At 49.9% G+C, this 17,788-nt stretch overlaps 10 protein-coding genes across 10 annotated transcripts; 2 read left to right on the top strand and 8 right to left on the bottom strand.

The window, feature by feature from the left end:
- Positions 1-562: 562 nt before the first annotated feature.
- Positions 563-1,561, bottom strand: CDEST_00313 (uncharacterized protein; the record flags this gene model as incomplete). The annotated part of the gene is made up of 2 exons (XM_062916472.1): positions 563-1,174; positions 1,325-1,561. 2 exons carry the CDS (start codon positions 1,559-1,561, stop codon positions 563-565), a joined length of 849 nt encoding a protein of 282 aa, XP_062772523.1.
- Positions 1,562-2,512: 951 nt separating this feature from the next.
- CDEST_00312 (uncharacterized protein) lies at positions 2,513-2,933 on the top strand (the record flags this gene model as incomplete). The annotated part of the gene is made up of 2 exons (XM_062916471.1): positions 2,513-2,542; positions 2,610-2,933. The coding sequence occupies 2 exons, from the start codon at positions 2,513-2,515 to the stop codon at positions 2,931-2,933; spliced, it is 354 nt and encodes a 117-aa protein (XP_062772522.1).
- A 2,403-nt stretch (positions 2,934-5,336) lies between these two features.
- On the bottom strand, positions 5,337-6,047 carry CDEST_00311 (uncharacterized protein; the record flags this gene model as incomplete). The annotated part of the gene is made up of 3 exons (XM_062916470.1): positions 5,337-5,465; positions 5,520-5,768; positions 5,880-6,047. The coding sequence occupies 3 exons, from the start codon at positions 6,045-6,047 to the stop codon at positions 5,337-5,339; spliced, it is 546 nt and encodes a 181-aa protein (XP_062772521.1).
- A 777-nt stretch (positions 6,048-6,824) lies between these two features.
- On the bottom strand, positions 6,825-7,479 carry CDEST_00310 (uncharacterized protein; the record flags this gene model as incomplete). The annotated part of the gene is made up of 3 exons (XM_062916469.1): positions 6,825-7,121; positions 7,217-7,324; positions 7,399-7,479. The coding sequence occupies 3 exons, from the start codon at positions 7,477-7,479 to the stop codon at positions 6,825-6,827; spliced, it is 486 nt and encodes a 161-aa protein (XP_062772520.1).
- Positions 7,480-10,019: 2,540 nt separating this feature from the next.
- CDEST_00309 (uncharacterized protein) lies at positions 10,020-10,280 on the bottom strand (the record flags this gene model as incomplete). The annotated part of the gene is made up of 1 exon (XM_062916468.1): positions 10,020-10,280. The coding sequence occupies one exon, from the start codon at positions 10,278-10,280 to the stop codon at positions 10,020-10,022; it is 261 nt and encodes an 86-aa protein (XP_062772519.1).
- A 622-nt stretch (positions 10,281-10,902) lies between these two features.
- On the bottom strand, positions 10,903-11,124 carry CDEST_00308 (uncharacterized protein; the record flags this gene model as incomplete). Its single annotated transcript, XM_062916467.1, has 1 exon — positions 10,903-11,124. The coding sequence occupies one exon, from the start codon at positions 11,122-11,124 to the stop codon at positions 10,903-10,905; it is 222 nt and encodes a 73-aa protein (XP_062772518.1).
- Positions 11,125-11,190: 66 nt separating this feature from the next.
- CDEST_00307 (uncharacterized protein) lies at positions 11,191-12,034 on the bottom strand (the record flags this gene model as incomplete). Its single annotated transcript, XM_062916466.1, has 2 exons — positions 11,191-11,865; positions 11,960-12,034. 2 exons carry the CDS (start codon positions 12,032-12,034, stop codon positions 11,191-11,193), a joined length of 750 nt encoding a protein of 249 aa, XP_062772517.1.
- Positions 12,035-12,568: 534 nt separating this feature from the next.
- CDEST_00306 (Putative glutathione S-transferase, Thioredoxin-like superfamily) lies at positions 12,569-13,712 on the bottom strand. Its single transcript, XM_062916465.1, has 2 exons — positions 13,013-13,712; positions 12,569-12,958 (listed from the first exon to the last, which is right to left on the bottom strand). Exons 1-2 carry the CDS (start codon positions 13,610-13,612, stop codon positions 12,764-12,766), a joined length of 795 nt encoding a protein of 264 aa, XP_062772516.1. The 5' UTR covers positions 13,613-13,712; the 3' UTR covers positions 12,569-12,763.
- A 399-nt stretch (positions 13,713-14,111) lies between these two features.
- Positions 14,112-14,623, bottom strand: CDEST_00305 (uncharacterized protein; the record flags this gene model as incomplete). The annotated part of the gene is made up of 3 exons (XM_062916464.1): positions 14,112-14,248; positions 14,299-14,519; positions 14,586-14,623. 3 exons carry the CDS (start codon positions 14,621-14,623, stop codon positions 14,112-14,114), a joined length of 396 nt encoding a protein of 131 aa, XP_062772515.1.
- Positions 14,624-15,241: 618 nt separating this feature from the next.
- Positions 15,242-16,201, top strand: CDEST_00304 (uncharacterized protein; the record flags this gene model as incomplete). The annotated part of the gene is made up of 3 exons (XM_062916463.1): positions 15,242-15,805; positions 15,864-16,033; positions 16,087-16,201. The coding sequence occupies 3 exons, from the start codon at positions 15,242-15,244 to the stop codon at positions 16,199-16,201; spliced, it is 849 nt and encodes a 282-aa protein (XP_062772514.1).
- Between the last annotated feature and the right edge of the window lie 1,587 nt (positions 16,202-17,788).

Here is a 17,788-nt window from a genome sequence, read left to right as displayed (position 1 = left end):
GGGGATGCAACTTCAACCGCGGCATCTGGACATACGAGTCGTAGCAATAATGGAACGAAAGATTACCAATCCTGTGTAGAGTTTCTAAGCCCTGGAAAAAAGGAGAAGCCAACTGAAGGCCTGCCAGACGGACGCTTGATTACATATTCCGTGCATTCCCTTATCTCATGCTGAGCAGCTGTGGTACTCGGGCTAACCCTTGCGGGTCGACATGCAATCCTGACCTTGCAACCAGGTCGCTCACTCAAAAAGTGTCCAAGATGCATGGTGTCTCGGGGAGATGCCCCTTTCCCAAAAGTTCTGGTTAACCATCTGTTCAAGTCCACTCAAACCGGCTAGCCCGGACCTTGAGGCCCGCTCTGCTGGCTTTGTGTAGCCAAGGAAGGGTTGAACATGGACCTCGAGACATCGTTTGCGTTCATTTCCAAGGTTCCCTCTCCCCCCCTGTTCCTCTCTTCGTGTAGTTCGCAGCAGTTCTCCCAGTCCCACAGGAGACTGGATCCCATTTGACCTGACAAACAACTCCAATACTTTCTTTCTTACAAGAAATAACCACAGCAGCTCAAACCCACGGCCGAGCTTCCGGATGACGGAAGGGCAAGCTGAAGAGCAAGCCCAGCTGGTTCAGATACACATTAAGATCTCCCTGGCTCTTGACGTGCGCCGGCAGGATCCAATCGCCAGCGACGGGGTTGTAGAACCTCACCCGCGCGCCTGGGGCCTCGTGCACGTTCACGGGCTCCCACTCGATGCCCGGGCCGGGCGCCTCCTTGGAGATCCACTGGCCTCGGCGACGCATGTCCTTCTTGACGGTGCGGTACCACTTGCGCCTCTTGTCAAAACGGACCCGCTGGCACGACGGGTCTTTGTCGTCGTGGAAGTCTCGCTCGGTGTCTGCGTCGGCGGCGGCCTCGTCGGCAACGAGACGGGCGTTCTTCCGGTCGAGGGCGTGGGTGATGCGGAGGGTGCGGCGGACTTCTCTGCGGTGGCGCCAGAGGGCTCGGTGGCGGGCCAGAGCGGCGCGGTATCCGGTCAGGAGACGGTAGGTCCGGCATGAATGATGCAAGACGCGGGACGAGTGGGCGGAGAAGGTTCGGTCGAGAGCGTTGCGAATCTCGCGGTGCCGGAGGTGCAGAGTGCCGCGAGTCATTGTGATATCGATGTCCTTGGGGGGCTGGCAAGGATATGATTAGCTAGAGATTCCCAACGCAGAGGGTACTGTATTGCGTCAAGGGGAACTGAGACCAAAGACGAATGACTACTGAAGCGGGAAGAGGGGACAGGAATTACTGGGAAGCTTCCAGAAAGGAAGTGGAATGCCTACCGTGTCTCCGGTGATTGTGTAACCTTCATTCTTGTACTCATTCTCAAAATCTTGCATCTGACGATACAACGCTTTTGCATCGGCCTTGGTGAAGGGTTTCGGCCGGGGGTGGCGACGGTGCCGGATACTATTGGCGCCGTCCGAGTCATTGTCGCGCCAGACAATGCGTCGCTTCTTGCGGACCGGAGACGCAGCGTTGTCTTGGAAGTCCGCGGGGGCTCCGTGTTTTCTGGCCATGGTCGAGGGGTTGGTCAATGGTGGGTAACTTGTATCTTTGTTGACGATTTTAGGGTAAGGAGGACGAGTGAAGTAGTTGAATGGGTGGATTCTTATGGGTTAAGAGTCCAAATGGAAGAAATTTAGAGCCTCCGCTGGCGGGTTGCAGGAGCATTGGATGGCGAGTCGCTGAATTGAGATGAGAAATGAGCGCAGGTGTGTGTATTCATTTGTTTGGAATGTGTGGCGCCGGTCATCTCAATTGATTGAACACCGAACGGGTCAATGATATTAAGGACTCTTTTTCTGGTAATATGAGCTGGCGGATTAACCCGTAGTAGAGGAAGTAACCGAACCTATAAGCTGACATTGAATTTGCAAGTATCAGGGAATTTGTCGGATTAGTGTTCGTTGAAGCCACATGCTAGTGTACCAACTGTGAGACCTGTCTTCGAGATGTTCCGCCGGCAGTCTCGGGGAGACTTTATGCTTTCCGAGTGCCTTGCAAAGTTGAACGCAAGAGCTGCGAATATTCATGAACTATCACTGTTGCCCCGACTCAATTGCCAGTGTTGGTGGTCCTTACCGGCCCAGAAGCTTAGCCACTTACTGCCTGCGATTCGACGTGAAAATGAAAGAGGAGGTTGCTATGAACTGCGTCTTGTTCGAGACCTTTGGTTGAAACTCTGATGAACCTCAGGAAGGCGCTCGGAAGAATGCGAATGTCATAATGGCAGGAGTTTAGTCACCTTCCTTCCACACAACAGCCGCTCGCTGGCAAAGCAGGTACGTGTCGTTTGATCTGTCTTCGAGGCTGTATTGCCCGACTGATACCCCAATCTTTCTGGTTTTGTGTTTTCTCTTTTAACTTCCACAAAGAAGCCCGCAAAGCAGCACACCAATACATCGTCGACCGCGAGGGAATCAAACCAAGCGCCAGAAGTCAAAATCTACAGACAAGCTAGAACGAGAATGAATCAACCGCCCCAGTCTGGTCCTAACGTATGTCCATCACCATCTGTCGGGCTCCCTTCTGGAGACTTGGAACGCGCACTAACAGTTTTAATAGGGCCCCGCAGTCGAACAGTTCCTCAAGGAAGCCAAGGAGACGTGCGAGGCGCTCGCTGCCATGCTTGGCTCCATGGATATTGCTGCGGTCATCACGACAGACAAGACCCCGGAAGAGTACCGCCTCGCTATCATTTACAGGGACGAGCTTGACGGAATGCGAACCATAGGCAGTTACTGGCAGACATCGGTCCGGAACATGCGCATGAATGCGCCGGAAGGAGAAATGGCCAAGAAGCTCCAAGATATCGATGAGGGCTTCGACAAATTCCTCGCCGACATTGAGATTCTGTATGAGAACGTCGTTTTGTGGATTGAGAACTAAGAGAAAGTGCATGGACGTATCAGCGACGATTCGACCGAGAAAGCTTGAGGGGCGACGCGTTCTTGACACTGGCACAAGTTTCTCAGACTGCTCAACATATTTCTTTGGAGAGGTTTTGATAAAGACTGTTTAGAAGTCAGCATAGATTGCGGAGATGAAGGGAGCCCGGGACACTCCAGTGTAGGACTGGTTGGTTCATGATTATCGTCTTGCAGCTTGATGAAAAGAGGTGGCCTAGATGCAAAGATACCAGTTCGCAGCCAATGCCAAATTACAAGTAGACTCATTTCTTGTGATTCTTCTGAGACCAGACCTGAAGTGTCATCAGAGTCCTGTGGAGGAAGTCATAAGCTGATCAAATGCCATTGTAGCCTGTGCCGCAACAATCCTCCGTTCGCTATTTCCCAGTAATTGCACCTGCCTTCGCTAAGTTACTTATCTACCTAGGTACCTTCCTTCCAAGTCAGAACAGCAACGCTCCAGCCACTTGCACAGTAGGGCAACAACTGTACTGCTCGCTTGTCATCTTCCTACCTAGGTAGGTAGGTATGTAGTTTCCCTCGGTATTGGCTTCGCCCTGTGTTCCACCGCACTAAGTATTTCTTTTTCTTTCCTTCTCCGTGAAGCTCTCCAAACCACACACTGTGCTCAACAGCCTCTCACCAACCACCATTCTCCATTAGAGGGTATTAATTCCAGCCACATGTTTCTCTCAAAGCTCTTACCGGGGTTATTGTGGTAGACTCCAATAGATATAAGCCTTTTACGACTCAGGATCCCAAGAACTTTCTAAAATATGTCCTGATTCATTAACAAGATGGAGATCAAGTCGAACCAGAAGATGGGCAAGAACACCAAGGTCACCCACTTGGGCAAAGTAAGTTCTCTTTCTTAGTATCCTGGATTAAAATCTGAATTTTTTGGTTACTGGTGATACAAATTTGTTTATTTTTTACGATCCTGTGAAGATCAGCAACAAATTTCACCAGCATACATAGGTTAATGATGGTACTAGTTTACTTCTAGTTACTGCCAGCTAGCAACTTGCTACAGGCATTGATGCTCTTCAGATTGAGATTTCTGAGTATGCTGCAGCTAAAGAGAGGCTTCTGGAGGAGAAGCTTACTATTGCCACCCTCAGATAGGAGTCGAAGGATGCCATCGCAGTCATCAACAAGAAGGCTGCTGCGTAAAGCAACTACCCCGCCACCTCCAACTCCAAGGCGTGCAACGAAAAAATCGGCACTTGAGGCTCTTCTTTCACTTTTAAGAGCCTTAGACAAAAGAATAAAACTGAGAGAAAAGATATGAAGTGACAAAGATTGTGATAATTTTAGCTTGAACTATGCTTGATGTTTTTTTGGGTTTACAAGCTTATTAGTACCTCCTTGTCGAATCTTGCAAGAAGTAATTTGGGCCGCATAGTTGCTCCTAACGACAACCATCGTATATCCCAGAGGAACCAAGCCCTGGATGATCAAGGCATGATTTGCTGCCCTTCCTAACGCTGTCATGATGGCAACCCCATCATACTTTCAGCCAACTCCATGCGCTAGCAATGGCGAGTACTGTCTTAGGATATAGACCAGAGACCAAGCTGAGATACAGTAAAACAAATGAAGCAGCAGATGACATGCACGCCTTTTGATTAAATATATCTGCCTACTTGAACAGCAGGGATTGACATTGACCAACTTATGTCTCGTCACTGGCGGATGCCCAGATACCAAAAATGGGAGGTGTTGTCGAATGATCGGGTCGGGCGATGGTGTCCGACGGGCCGACCCGTGCGTCTACGCCAAAAGAGGCATAGCCAAAGGTAAGTGCCCCAGCCAACTGCCGGTCTCTGTGGTAGCGCTGAGATCCCTGCTGGGGACCGGCTCAGGGCATCTTATCCATTACTTCCTTGCCAGAACACTGTCCAGCAGCTCAAACCGCCCGTAACGGGACTTGATACTCTTTGTCTTGCCAGCGCACGGAAAGACAGCCTTGTTCGACACTTGTGAGAACTGTGGCCCATCTCCCGTTCTCTCAAATCAACATCCTGCGACCTCTCCTCTTCTACTCTTTCTAGGTGGATCGGGGGGTTGTCGGAGACAAGACCGTCGGTAAAAAGCCCGAGAAGAAGCTGCGAGAAGTTCTCAAGTCTGTTTGAAATTGAAAAATCAAGAAATAGACAGTTTACAGCAAGGAAAGTCCTTGTTGATGACTTCGGCGGCGGCTGCTGCCTACCTCCAAGAGCTATAGATCGAAGATGGCGCAGTTGTTGTTGTTACGCGCAAACGCAGCAGGCAATTCCAAGCAACAGAATAAATTGCTGTAAACGAACCCGCTCGTCACGATATCAAGCTGCGGTTTGTATTTGTGGTCATCATTCAGAGACCAACACCTTCGACTTCTCCTTCAGTCATCCGTGGCGAGTCGTAGCCGTAAATCCTTCATCTTTCCCTCAATCTTGGCCAGTTCATTCTCAAATCCAGTCACAATATCGTCGTCGTCCATCTTGAAGGTAGCTGCAGCGTGGAGTGGGAACTGAGATAGTCAGCACCGCCTTCTGCAGGCATAATTGGCGTGAAAGGTACTTACGAAGTCCAAAACGTGGATGCCCCGGTTGGCCACTATCGCCTTCTGTTTCTCAAAAATGGTGTCTCTCATGGGACCCTGGAGAGCTTCAGCCTCATGCTCCAGTTTCTCAAAGTCTTCCTGGATCCCATCTTGAGCGTTCTGAGGGTCGGCGAGGCTCGCCCGCAGAACCTCGACGTCGTTTGCGATACTGTCCGACTTGCTTTGCAGCGCGTGCGTTGTTTTCATCTGCTCCCAGAGAAAGTTCATTTCCTGTTACAGGCCGTTGTTAGAGTTTCGTTCTCCAATTTAACGGTGTGATGTATGTCAACATAATGAACCACAAGGAGAAAAAGGGGGGGGGGGGGGGGGTGTAGACTAAACCGTTTCTCCACCCATGACGACAGTGAGCTTTCTGCCTTTCTCGTCCACATGGACTTGTTTCTTCGGCTCGAAATTGTGGCGCAAATTCTCGGCGCCCTCGTCGCGGATTTTCTTCGCCGTCTTGTCATCCCTCTGATTCTTGCCAGGCGGGTTCTTTTTCTTCGTCATGGCAGACGGAGTATGGATGGGCCGACTGGGGAGCTGACTGATCAGGGGGTTTGATGAATGTGGCGAGGCCAGGCCGAGTCGGAGGAAGTGACGATGCTAAGTCGCGGGAAGCTAGACTTGGCTGTAGAATAGTAAGAAGATATTTTGGGCTGTCGTGTTTTTCGGAAAGGGAGTTTTAGTATTCAGGAGGAATTAAAGTGAATAGCGCGGAACTGCGGGTGAAGGCAGATTCATTGCAAACGGCCACACCGCCTGCGCCTCCGTACCTACTAGGCATCACCCATTGATATTTCATATTTTCTCGTCAAAGAAGTTGCCCAAGGATTGCTGAGAGTCCATCTCCTTACTCAGTTAGTACTTTGCTCTCAAAGACCCATAGCCAAAGCAGACCTCGGCTGCTGACTGATTCAGTCAGCCTGGACGTTGTCTTTCCCAGCCACAACTCTTAATTAATCACCCTTCAAACCTCAATTTTACATCAATCACATCGTGTCTCTGTTGTTTTCGTTTCACCACATCAGACACAAGCTCTTTTGGCATCAAGTGGAATGTGCCTCACTCCCGCTTGTTCCAGTCCATCTTGGAACATAGAAAGTCAAATGATGGGTAGAAGATGGTTGATTCTACGGGCCAAAAAGCATAAACTCGTCTGATTGACCCTGACTAATACAAAAACGCTCTCAGAAGTGTTCTTTCACATTGAAATACTTCGAACCTCTACCCTCACAGACATTCTGCCTCATAGACATTCTGCCCCTTGTCTTGATGACGTTATTATCACTTCTTACTCTTGAATGCCTGTGAAGCTTTGTTTGCCTTCGAAGAAATTAGCTGCTGGTTTCCAGCAACCTTCAGCCCCTCGATTTCCTCAATCGTCTTCGCCCAAGCGTCCGTGTAGATCTTCATTTTAGCGACAGCATTGATGGCCCCATCATCTGAGCGAAGATCTGGCTTGCTGTTCCACTTGTCGAACAAGTCGGAGAGCTGCTTCGTAATGATTTCTGAATCAAGCGCCATAACCTCTCGCTGCGCCTTCAGCTCCTCGATCACGACAGCGTAGAACTCGAATTTAGGCTGCAGTTTGATTGATGCAAAGGGTCAGCTGAGCCGCGTTTGCCACAGACAAGATCACTGAGCCATGAAAAATCTTCAAAAAGCGTATCTCATACCCCGATCGGAAGTTTGTAGTCGGTGGGAATCTTTTTGAAATTTTCCACGATCCTGACTATCTCGAAGCATTTTGGAGCGGTACACGGGTAGGGTTCGTCGTGCCAGTCCTGTCTGCTCTTTAGAAACTCTCCAAGGGACACTTCGATTCGGAGGGGATTTTGCGGACAGTTGTTTAACGTACTTCAATGATAATAGACTGAGACTGCAATTCAGCAGGACCCCTTTTCCCGTTGATCTGTTTCTCAGGCTTACTGGTCCTCATTGTAGTTTGTGGGTTCAAATAGAAATTGATAATTGACGCAGTTACAAAACGGTTGAGGTTGAGTTGGAAAAGCATCCAAGCAAATGCAAGATACTGAAGCGTATTTGGAGCGATATATGGGTTGATAAATATTCCGAAACATTTCTCCCTTTGAGTTGGTGGAACCATGTGGTAGTCCAAGCTGTCCACCTTTCGACAGATTGAGGGTGAACCTTCTTTGACAAGTTTCCATTGACAGCCGTTTGAATCAAACCATTTATCCAACTCCCTTAGATTACGGAAACAAGCTAGCTGTTAGTCTTGGAACAAGGATTTCGCATCTCTTTATCAAACTGAAATAGAGTTGTAGATGGAACAGGTAGATTATGGATGACTTAGGCTTGTTCAGAGTGTAGCTGAGAAAGAAACGCCGGAAGTTACAAGACATCAAACAAGAAATCAACCACCAAGTGAGTAATTTGGACCAAAAGATCTAGGACATGGTTTTAAAACTAGGTGGGCTTGTTGAGTTATCCCTCCTATCGACTAATTGTTGAACTTTGCCCCCCTCTCAACCGAATGCACTATTCTAGCACCCGAACTATGAAGCGGAATGTAGACAGCGCCATTATTCCGCCTGAAGCAGCCATCTTAAGAGTTTTTCACTCCCGGTTGCCCCTGGAAACCTGTGGTCTGCTGCTGGGAAGTTGTTGGTTGCTGGCCAAAGAACGGATGTTCATGTTAGAAGACTCTCAGAGATTCTCTGCCCAGACTTCAGGCAGAACCAAGCATCGAGATGAATCTTCAGGATTGTAATTGCGTCGATAATCCACGGCGGAAAGTATGCAATTTCTCCGCCCGCCATTTGCAGGCGGAGAAGTTCTACTTGCTCTTGGACTTCAAGTACTATCGGGACAATGACTTGCCTTCTATCCTCCAACAGCTTTTTCAAAGCTAGGGCAATAAGCCAGTCGTGTTCCTTTAATAGAGAAGTGTTGTTAGTCAGACAGTGTATCATGTCTTAAGAATGTCTTAGAGAACCCAGAGAAAGGAACACACTTACACTCTCTGGAAGATTGGTTTCTTGAGGAAGTCGAAGTACCTGCCGGGTCATTACCAGAGTCTGGGCCAAGCGAGGCTCAGTAGCCTGCATTTGTATAGTTGACTCCATTCTTTCCTGTGTTACTGTTTGCAATGGAATCAACAACGGCCTTCGTAACAACACAACCTTATGTTGCGGTGTGTACTGATGGAACTTACTGAAATGCTCTGATACCAAAAGTGCTGAAAGAGCTAGATGCTGCTGATAATTGTGGCAGGAGTTTAGAAAGAAGCGTTCCCAAGGTCTTGTATATCTCTGTTAGCTTAAAGCGTCTACTGTCTCCGGCTGAGTGGATTTTTATTGCTTTCTGTCAACATTGTTTGCCCAAAATATAGCAAGACACATCCATAATTCACTATTCTACACAATATTCACTAGTTGAAGATTCTTCATCGCCTAGTTTAGAGTGTTGTGTGATGCAGGCATCATGACAAGGCTGGATTGGTCCGACTTGGACGGTGACATGTTGAGGTCACCTTCACCTTGCGATATTGCGGAAAAGGAAACGAAATACTGGTGCACTTTGTCTCTCACACATTTTCTAGTCTGTTGTTAACTTAGGTAAGGACTCCTTCCCATGATCTAGATCCGCGAAACTTTCCCCCACAACGGTGCCGTGCACTATACAAGTTTGGACCTCCTCGGATGCCTGGTCTGGTTTACTCCATGGGCTTGAAAAGGACCTAGAACAGCTCCTGAGACATGCATTAACCCCATCCTTTGCCATTGGTGAGCGGGATTCCGGAGGCTCCAGCTACAGACTGGCGATATCGCATGAAACCAGATCATTGCGGAGGACACGGATATATTCAGTCTTTTGGGCGCGTTGGTTAACACACTAATCGTTGGAGGAAAGGTTAGCTACTCACCAGAGTCGTAGGGGCGGCAGTGTCGCTCTCTACGGAAGGCGATTCGCTCATTATTACGGATTACCGACACCCGAGGCAAGTTGGTGGTGATATGTGGCGATCACGAACTTTACCGTGTGCCAAAAGCAAAGGATTGCCCCCCGTTGATAAGCTCTTCGATTCAGAGCTAGGTGAGTTTGAGAATTCTCGGGTATTCAAATCACTTGTCAGTTGTCTTCTTGTCTCGGCTCAGAGAGTCTGGGAATACCGTGACCCAGAGTGGAAGGTAAGGTCGAGAGTAGAAAACAAACCAGTGATCTTTTGGGGAAGACACGGGGATGACCTTCAACTTCATCTACGCCTCCTCAATTTTCATCGTGTTCTACGACTGGTCCCTCCCAGAGAGCGACAAACGCGAATCAAGAGTTTTGCCTCCTGCCCCCAACCAGTTCGAAGTCAGCATCGACATTCCGCCCATCCCACCAGGGATTGTCCTCGCCGGTGCGCTCGCTGATCCACCGTTTCGCTTTACTGCTACCATTTCCTTGCAACCCAAGCCCGGCGTGGCTGACGCAGTGAGACAAATGGGAGGATACGAGTCAATGAACGCCTCAAGAAAGGAATTGGGCGATATGACGTATGACATCTTCAGGACTCCGTTTCACGAAACCGAGATCAGACGGGCGATCCCGGCCCTTGGAATGGTCTTTGTCCTTTTTGCCGGAAGAAGGCTCGGATGCCTCGCTGGTCTCGAAGATGCCGAGTCTCTCGGTTTTCTTAGCCAGCTGCTCCATGGAGTCTATGTTGCCTGTGATAATCGCTTTCTGGTTTGTTAAGAAGGTCAGCGATGGAGCCCTGGACCCCGGTGGCATCACTGGGGTGGCGGGGGAAACTCACGTTGGGGTTGAAGTAGTCGAAGGCTCTTCCGCTTCCGACTGGCGCTTTGTAGCAGTTCTTTTTGTCAACTTCCTACTAAAAGGTCAATTTGTGTCAAGGGATTGCTAGAAAGCACGCCTTGTAAAAGCATCCTGTCCACAAGAGAGAGGGTAACTTGCCATTTTGCTGGGTCTTGGCTGTTCTTCTTTTTGGTGGGAGGTGTCGGTATTGGTTTCAGGGAGATAAAGAGGGGGGGTGACCAGATGTATGGGCAGGAGAGTGGATTATGTGAGGACGAAAGGCCTTTCCTTCCTTCCCTGACTTGTTGCGTTGTACGAGAGGAATCGCTCCTTCCTCGAAAAGCTGACGTTGATATGAGTGAGTATATTGCCATGAAATTGCATTTCCTTTTCAATTGATTCATTGCATAAAACTGCAGCTCTGTTTTCTTCTTTCTGTTTGTGCTTGCATACTTGCCCTAGGTACTTTGCGACGCCGCTCCTCCAAACACCCTCCCTTCAAGAGACGCAAGACCCATTTCCAATCCCAGCTGCATTTTGCGATTCTCAAGTCCTGCCCCCGAGTATTGTGCAAGGTATTGCAAATCCTAACGCCCATCTACTCCTGGAAAGCCCATCCAAGAAGCATGAGACATACATGCGCAGCCACAGCCAACTTGATTGTGTAGAGGACAACGAAGGCTGCCAGAACGAAGAAGTAGTAATTGAAAGCTTTTATGATGGCGCCCATCTGGTCGACATGTTTGCGGTTGAAGTGAGGTATGACAGGCTCTAGGTCAGGGTCTTCGTCAAATGCCTCGGTGAGGAAGTCGGTGAGCATTTGGAGATGGGCAACACAGTCCTGGCGGAAAGCAGGATCCGATGGGTCTCGGATGACAATCCAATCCTAGTGGTCTTTGCGAGAGAGGCGAATGGCGGAAGCAAGAAGGCCTCGGGCGTTCAAAGGCTCGAAGGCATGGAATTCCTTTGGCTTGGGGTAGGCAGTGAAAGTAGAACTGGCACTGCTATTGCCAATGCCATTGCCGGCCTCGTTTCCATTGATGGGCTTGAGCTTGGGAACCTTTATGGTAGTGCCATTGCTGTTACCACTGTTCGCCACGTTGCCGTTGATAGGCTTGAAGCTGTTGATAAGGTAGCTGCCGATGGTAGCGATGCTGGCATTGGCGTTGGCATTGGCATTGCTACTGCCACCACGGCCGCCGCCGCCGGAACTGCTACTGCCACTGCTAAGACGTTCGTTGCCAGTATCTGTAATTTGGGCGTTGATGGGCTTGAAAGAGTTTCTAGGACTATCTTCAGTGGTGGGAGCACTGTTGTATTTGCCATTGTTGTAGCTGTAACCGGTGGAGCTGTTGCCGTGGTGTCCGCCAGCTGCCGAATGGCCAGAGTCGTTGATAACCTCGTGGTTACTGGTGAGGTTGTCGCTCATGAAGTGGATATTATTCCAAGTAGTGTGGTGCTCCACGTTGCCGTAATCAACGATAAGGGCGGGAGGGCTGTTCGGGGACATGGGAGGTTCAAAGTCGTCGTCATAGGCAGCCAGGCTGCGTTCCTTCTGCAGCTTCACGAAAAGAAAGTAAGTCAATAAACTCATGTATTGGTAGGAAGGAGATGGGAACAGCAAGTTGGGTGTGCGAAAGAACGGGAATACTTACCAATGCGGCTCTGCGACTGCGTCGCTGGGCATCGCGGCCGCGACGCGGAGCGAAAGCTTCGTCCACATCAGACATCCTTATGTCTGAATTCGACGATGGGGGTTTGGTGAGGTGAATTTGTGAATAAGCTCCTTTGGCCAGAGACCTTGCGCTGTTGCGAGAGCGAAGAGCTTCGCGCTCTATTGTTGTTTTTGTGGCTGTTGCCACGGTTTTGAGGGTGAGGTAAACGCGTTGGAAGGCGAGGAAAAAAAGGCACGCGTCCGGTCGCGTTGACGGGTTGCCATGTGAATACTCAACGGAAGACTGATTTTCTGTTCCACTAGCCTCCGTATTACAGAAGAGGTCTGGTCAAAAAGTGATGTTGCCATTTTCAGTCTTCGCTTAATGCAAGGTCGAAGGCCTCTCGGACACTATCTGATATCCAGGTCTTCCCATGGTCAAAAGTTTACAACCTGGGCCGCCACTGCCAAATGATAATCTCAGGAACGCTGTTAATAGCGAGAATACCAGTGACTTTCGGGCTGTGCGATCCTGCAATGCTGAAGTCGCTGAGCGAACACCGGCCACGATTCCATTGCTTCACGTTGGCATCTCTGAAGGGTTCGAGAGACAAGAACCGGAAAATACTTTTGGCAAAACCCACTGGACTACCATTATCAAATTTCAGCGAAAAGAAATGGGAACTGCACTGATATGCAGCTCACAATTCCCACACGTGATTCACAGCTAGTCTTCTATTTTGGTTAGGTGTTGGTTAAGTCGTCTTTGATCAAGAAAACGCCTCTCTCTATTCATTGCTCACAATCACTCTTCATCCAACTCAGGGTAGTGACGGTAGATGCCCTGGGAGTACTTCTGTCTTCTGTCGCTGGCGAAGTACTCCTTGATCTTTGGACGCTCCTTGATGGCGTCATAGAGCTCGAAGAGCCCCTTGTAGTCGCCACTTCCCTCGAGGCGCTTGAGAGCGTTGGGGAAGGCAAACTTGAGGCCATCGATGCACTGCGCGGCTCAGCATCATCTACCATACTCGTACCTTGGGGAGGGTGATCTCACCTGAAACAGCACTAAGTCTGCATATGTCAACGATCCTCCGTAGAGCCAAGGTCCCTCGCCGCTGGTCTTGCTCTTCAGGACCCTCTCGAAGTAGCCGAAGAACTTGGGAAGTCGGTTGGTGGTGTAATCCCTGGCCTTGCGCTTACTCTCCTCCTTCTGGTCCTCGTAGTACAGCCCGGTCGCGACAGGGTGGTGCGTGTCGTGCGCCTCGTTGCTCAAGCCGTCGAGCGCCGTCAGCGCAAGCGCGTTGACGTGGTAGATACCGTCGTCGTCGCCGGAGATCTTGGGCGCGAGGCCCAGACGGGGGCCGAGATACAGCAGGATGTTGGGCGTCTGGCTGATGACGAGGTCGCCGTGCTTAAGGATCGGCGGCGCCAACGGGGGCGGGTTGAGCTCGTCGCCGAGGTACTTTCCATCGATCTGGGCCAGCACTGTCTTGACACCGCCCTCGATGTGCGCCGTGTCGGTGTACTCGGCTCCGGCCTCCTCAAGGAGGAGCCGGACGTGCTCACCTCGGCCGGGTAGGCCGGGCCAGTAGATGAGCTCGTAAGGGACGTCCTTGGAGGATCTTTGACGCTTCGCGCTGGGGTTCTCGGCCATTGTGAGATCTTGCTGATTTGGATAGGGTTGGATTGGGATGGTGATTGATGCAATGACGAGAAGGCGAGATGGTTGAGGGGCTGTAGGTGGCCGCGTGAAGTTGCGAGTGTGGAGTCTTAAGTCATAGGCAGGGCAGGAGTTAGACGGCGGGGTAGTGGGGCGGACAGTTGCATCCGATAGCGGGGCAGTGGATACGCCGTCTCGGCACTACTTCGGGCCCGGCTTCCGGCTTGTGCACTTCTACACAGGTTGGACCAGAAGACCTACGCTGTAAGGCGAGAATCGCCCAAGGCCGCCCAGACTACATGGTTTACTTTATTAAACTGTGCCAATGACTCATGTGGCCGGACGGGCTCTCTGCTTCCAAGGTCAACAGTACGACTCATTCACACCCACAACATGACTGATTGTATGTCATCAAGCTCACGAGGAAAGTTTCTCCACAGAACGCCTAGAAACTAACAATAATTAAATCAGGCACAACATATGGTATCAAGTCCTAGTCTGCATTCTTGCAGTAGCCCTGGAGTCCATTAAGTCCGCAGTAGTAGTCAAACTCATCGCCGCCGAGATGGAAGCCGAAGGAGAAGCACGAAGGTGTTGGATTAGCGTCCATGTAGTACGTGTCCATCTTGCCTATAATCGAGTTATTATGATTACAGAAAGCGTAGATCTGGCTTGCTCACAGTCAGGGCAACTGTCCCATGTCTCTGAGCCGGTATTGCGTAAGGAGTATCTCGAGCACGCATATTTGGTGGCGTCGGTGTTGAATGCCCACTGCTTCCGGTTAATACTAACCTTCACAGCTTTCTTGTTGTCACTCACATATGATCCAACTACTGCGTCACCACTATGTCTTTTTCCACAGGCACAGAAGTTGTGCAAGTCGCCCAACACACCGCTCGCACTGACCGTATCGTGTTAGCAGACGTTCCCAACCTTAACTCGGCGGCATTTCCCCGAGAATGCTTACAAAAGGGCTAAGGTAGAAACCGATGGGAACTTCATCATATTATAGAGTGAAGGTATATGATGATGTTTTGAAGATGATAGGTAGTTGGGAAGGTTCGTGTGGCAATGATGGACTGACTTTATATGTAGCTGAAATAAATTCAAGGCTGTATGGGCATTTATAGATGGAAAAGCATAGCCAGTCGGAACAGATTGTAGATTGTTTTGGCAGTTTCTTGGGCTCCAAGCAGTGTGGTGCTTAGCCGGCTAATGCAATCTTACCTGGATACTTTGTTCATGATGCTAATATCCTGATATCCAATCGGCCTTTCCGTGGTTCTGCCACTAACGCTAACTGAAGTCCCACCTCCTCTCGGCCGAGTTAAGTCCGCCATTCTTAGCCAGTAACATCGTTTCAAAAAGACCGTTCTTCATCCTTTTTACTCCACTGTCATTCTTACATTCCATAGAACAACAACAGTCGTCAAAGTAAGTTTGGCACCTACGTGGTGTGGATGTTTGACTCTCCCGAAGACCCGAAATTTGCAGAGGGTTTAAATTAAGCATCAGCCCGTTTATAGTCAGTGATCACTAATCGGTAGCCATATGCAGGCAACCCTTCCTATAGGTCCTGGTGTCTAAGACTCCTATTTCTATACTATCATAACTCGATTAGCGATGACGGCCTCCGACGGGGACCGCCCTCAATTAATCAAGGTATTCAATGTATCTAACTCTTTCCAATCGCCTCTCACGGGTGCCGATGTCTTGTACGTGACAAGATTGAATGAAAATACCCAGGTCCGGAGGAGAAATTACATATACTTGAAGACCGCCCAATCCACGAAAGTTCCTATCCTCTGTTGTCCCAGCCAGCTCAGCTACTCAATCATTTACCAACTTCACACTGGTTTCTCACCATCTCTTGAACAAACCAATATCATTCGTTTCAAAGAGATCGCTGTCGCTTACTTCTTTGGCCTTGCTGCCTCGTCTCCGGTGCTTGGGGCCCCAACAACTTCTTCTGACGGACTGCCGGGTGCTGATTCTGATAGTTCCAAGCCGGATTGGAAGACGATTGAAGCCGACTTCAAGGAACAGCTAGCCAAGACCAAGAACGATCAAACTCTTTCCAAGCGCCTCAACACCCACAGCGCTACTAATGTCGGCTTGGGCCAGATAATCTATGCTGCTGGATCTGCCGCCTACAACCATGTCAAGAGTATCTCGAACTGGAACGAGGTGCGGACTTCGTTGACTGAGATTTGCGTGTGGCAAACTTACTTAATGATATTCACAGGCACGGGAGCAATTCACTCAGCTCACAACCAAGATCATGATTGATCACAACCCCTACCCGTCGGAGGCGGTTGCCGCCATCTGCTACAATAAAGGCTACGACGTTAGAGACCGTCGAGGAATATATGGCTTGACCAGTCAGGAGCTTGCTATCTGGCCTCTCAAGACTGAGTACGACGGTCTTCCTTGCGATATTTCCCCGTTGATTCTAAAATTTTCAATAGTTACGACTGTTTCTACATGGGCAAGAACAACGCCTTCTGGTCTCAGGGAGACGGTGGCACGATCAACGCAAGACTTTCCCAGCTTCCTTCTCAAAGGCTTTCACTGACAACTTGATAGCTTTACACCCGCTGGTACACCGGTCTTTGCAGATTTGATGACCAGTCAGACCTTTACTGCAACTAAAGCCCTTGTGGTTTTGGCTCCGCATAGAAAACTGAGCGGATGACGAAAACCCTAAGTTTCCATTCGTGTATTCCAACTTTCGAACTTCCCCGGTGTTCTCATCTTTGGTCTTTTGTTATAGCTGGGCTGGTTTAGGCCACGGCCCGTTCCAAGCTGTTGAGCTTAGCTTCTTTGAAGGATGTGATTGCAGTTGAATTAGATCATCCAACACCCATGCAGGATTATACCTTGGCCAGATCAATCATCATCCCCGTAATGACTTGCTACGGATTTCATGACTTGTATATGACTTATGGAATGAGATTATGTGGGCGCAAGATCCATGCAAACTAGCTCCCCTAGAAATCTTGATGTGATGCGCAAAGGCGGCACTCGTGAAAAGCAGTTTTTGAGCCGACGGGTCATCCAGGTTGGCGAATACACTGATCTACACAAAATGCCATGCGCGAACAAGCTATGACATGGATGGGTTATCTGCGTGAGGAGCCGCACAGGCATTTATGAAGGCAGGGGACGGGGCGGGATGGCGCGGACTCCGTCTGATGCAATCCCCTGACATGTATGGCGGTTCAGACGATTCCCCGTGGTCCCGCCGGCTACTTGTGAGATGGATGATTGACAAATTATCCTTGCTTACATTAAGACAGGCCAGTGGGGTGTGCACGATGACGATGGAGTCTGGCGCAGTAGTTGCGTGTTGCTAGGATATTCCCCAGCGTGCTCCGGGCACCGGCTCCTTAATGCATCTTGAGTCATATTGCTGTTTGCGTGTTTATGAAAGTGACAAAAAATGAACCCCCAGCGCAGTTTTAGGGCCATTCTGCCGCTCGCTGATGTGCTCTTTCACTGAACTGCCAACATCAGCTCTGTTCCGGGGGATGCAAAGACGCCCTTAAGTCTTGGACTAGCAAATGATTCGGTACGTAGTCTCGCGGGACGCAGCTCACTCCATGGCCTCTTTCAGGATTATGTGTGGAAACATCGACAATTCCCTGGCGAAAGGCGAGGCAATTGCGGTCAAGTAGCTGTGACAGCCAGCCGCAGAGTAACGCCCAATCTGTGCCGCGCAAGCCGGCTCCGGTCGAGTCGCATCGACCGTTAGCGTCTCGTCACTTTCCAGAGCGGTGCGAGCCGCCCCGAGTGACATCATATCAACGGAGGACTCAATGGAACCAACCGGTCGTGACAACTTGATATCTGCCACTTAGATAGCTTTGTTTGCTCAGTACATGCACTGAGAGCCGTAATTCGGCGGCTGTAAGCCGCAAACTCCAGAAAGCGTGACGTCGGGAAGCGGAACTTGCGGACTTTGCGAGACGCGGCCGAAGAAAGTGTGGCGCCGAGGGCGGAACTCGCGGGACGCGGCCGAAGCTGAGAACCCGGTCGGCATCCGCGGATGACCGACCGAGTTCCAACTTACAACATGTAGATGCTCAGCTTCTTATAACAAGCTCGAAGATCTGAATGAAAAAGAACAAGCAAATGATTATCATCGAATTTCATACCAGTTACTAGAGA

Source organism: Colletotrichum destructivum, chromosome 1 (genome assembly GCF_034447905.1).
Source record: "Colletotrichum destructivum chromosome 1, complete sequence".
Lineage (NCBI taxonomy): Eukaryota > Fungi > Ascomycota > Sordariomycetes > Glomerellales > Glomerellaceae > Colletotrichum > Colletotrichum destructivum.
Note: the sequence above shows the minus strand (reverse complement) of the source record. Positions and strands in the feature narration are given on the sequence as shown.

Coding starts and splice junctions, on each gene's coding strand:
- CDEST_00306 (XM_062916465.1), bottom strand. CDS start 13,612: ATGGCCGAGAACCCCAGCGCGAAGCGTCAAAGATCCTCCAAGGACGTC. Junction 12,959..13,012: donor CAGACTTAGTGCTGTTTCAG/GTGAGATCACCC, acceptor TGAGCCGCGCAG/TGCATCGATGGCCTCAAGTT.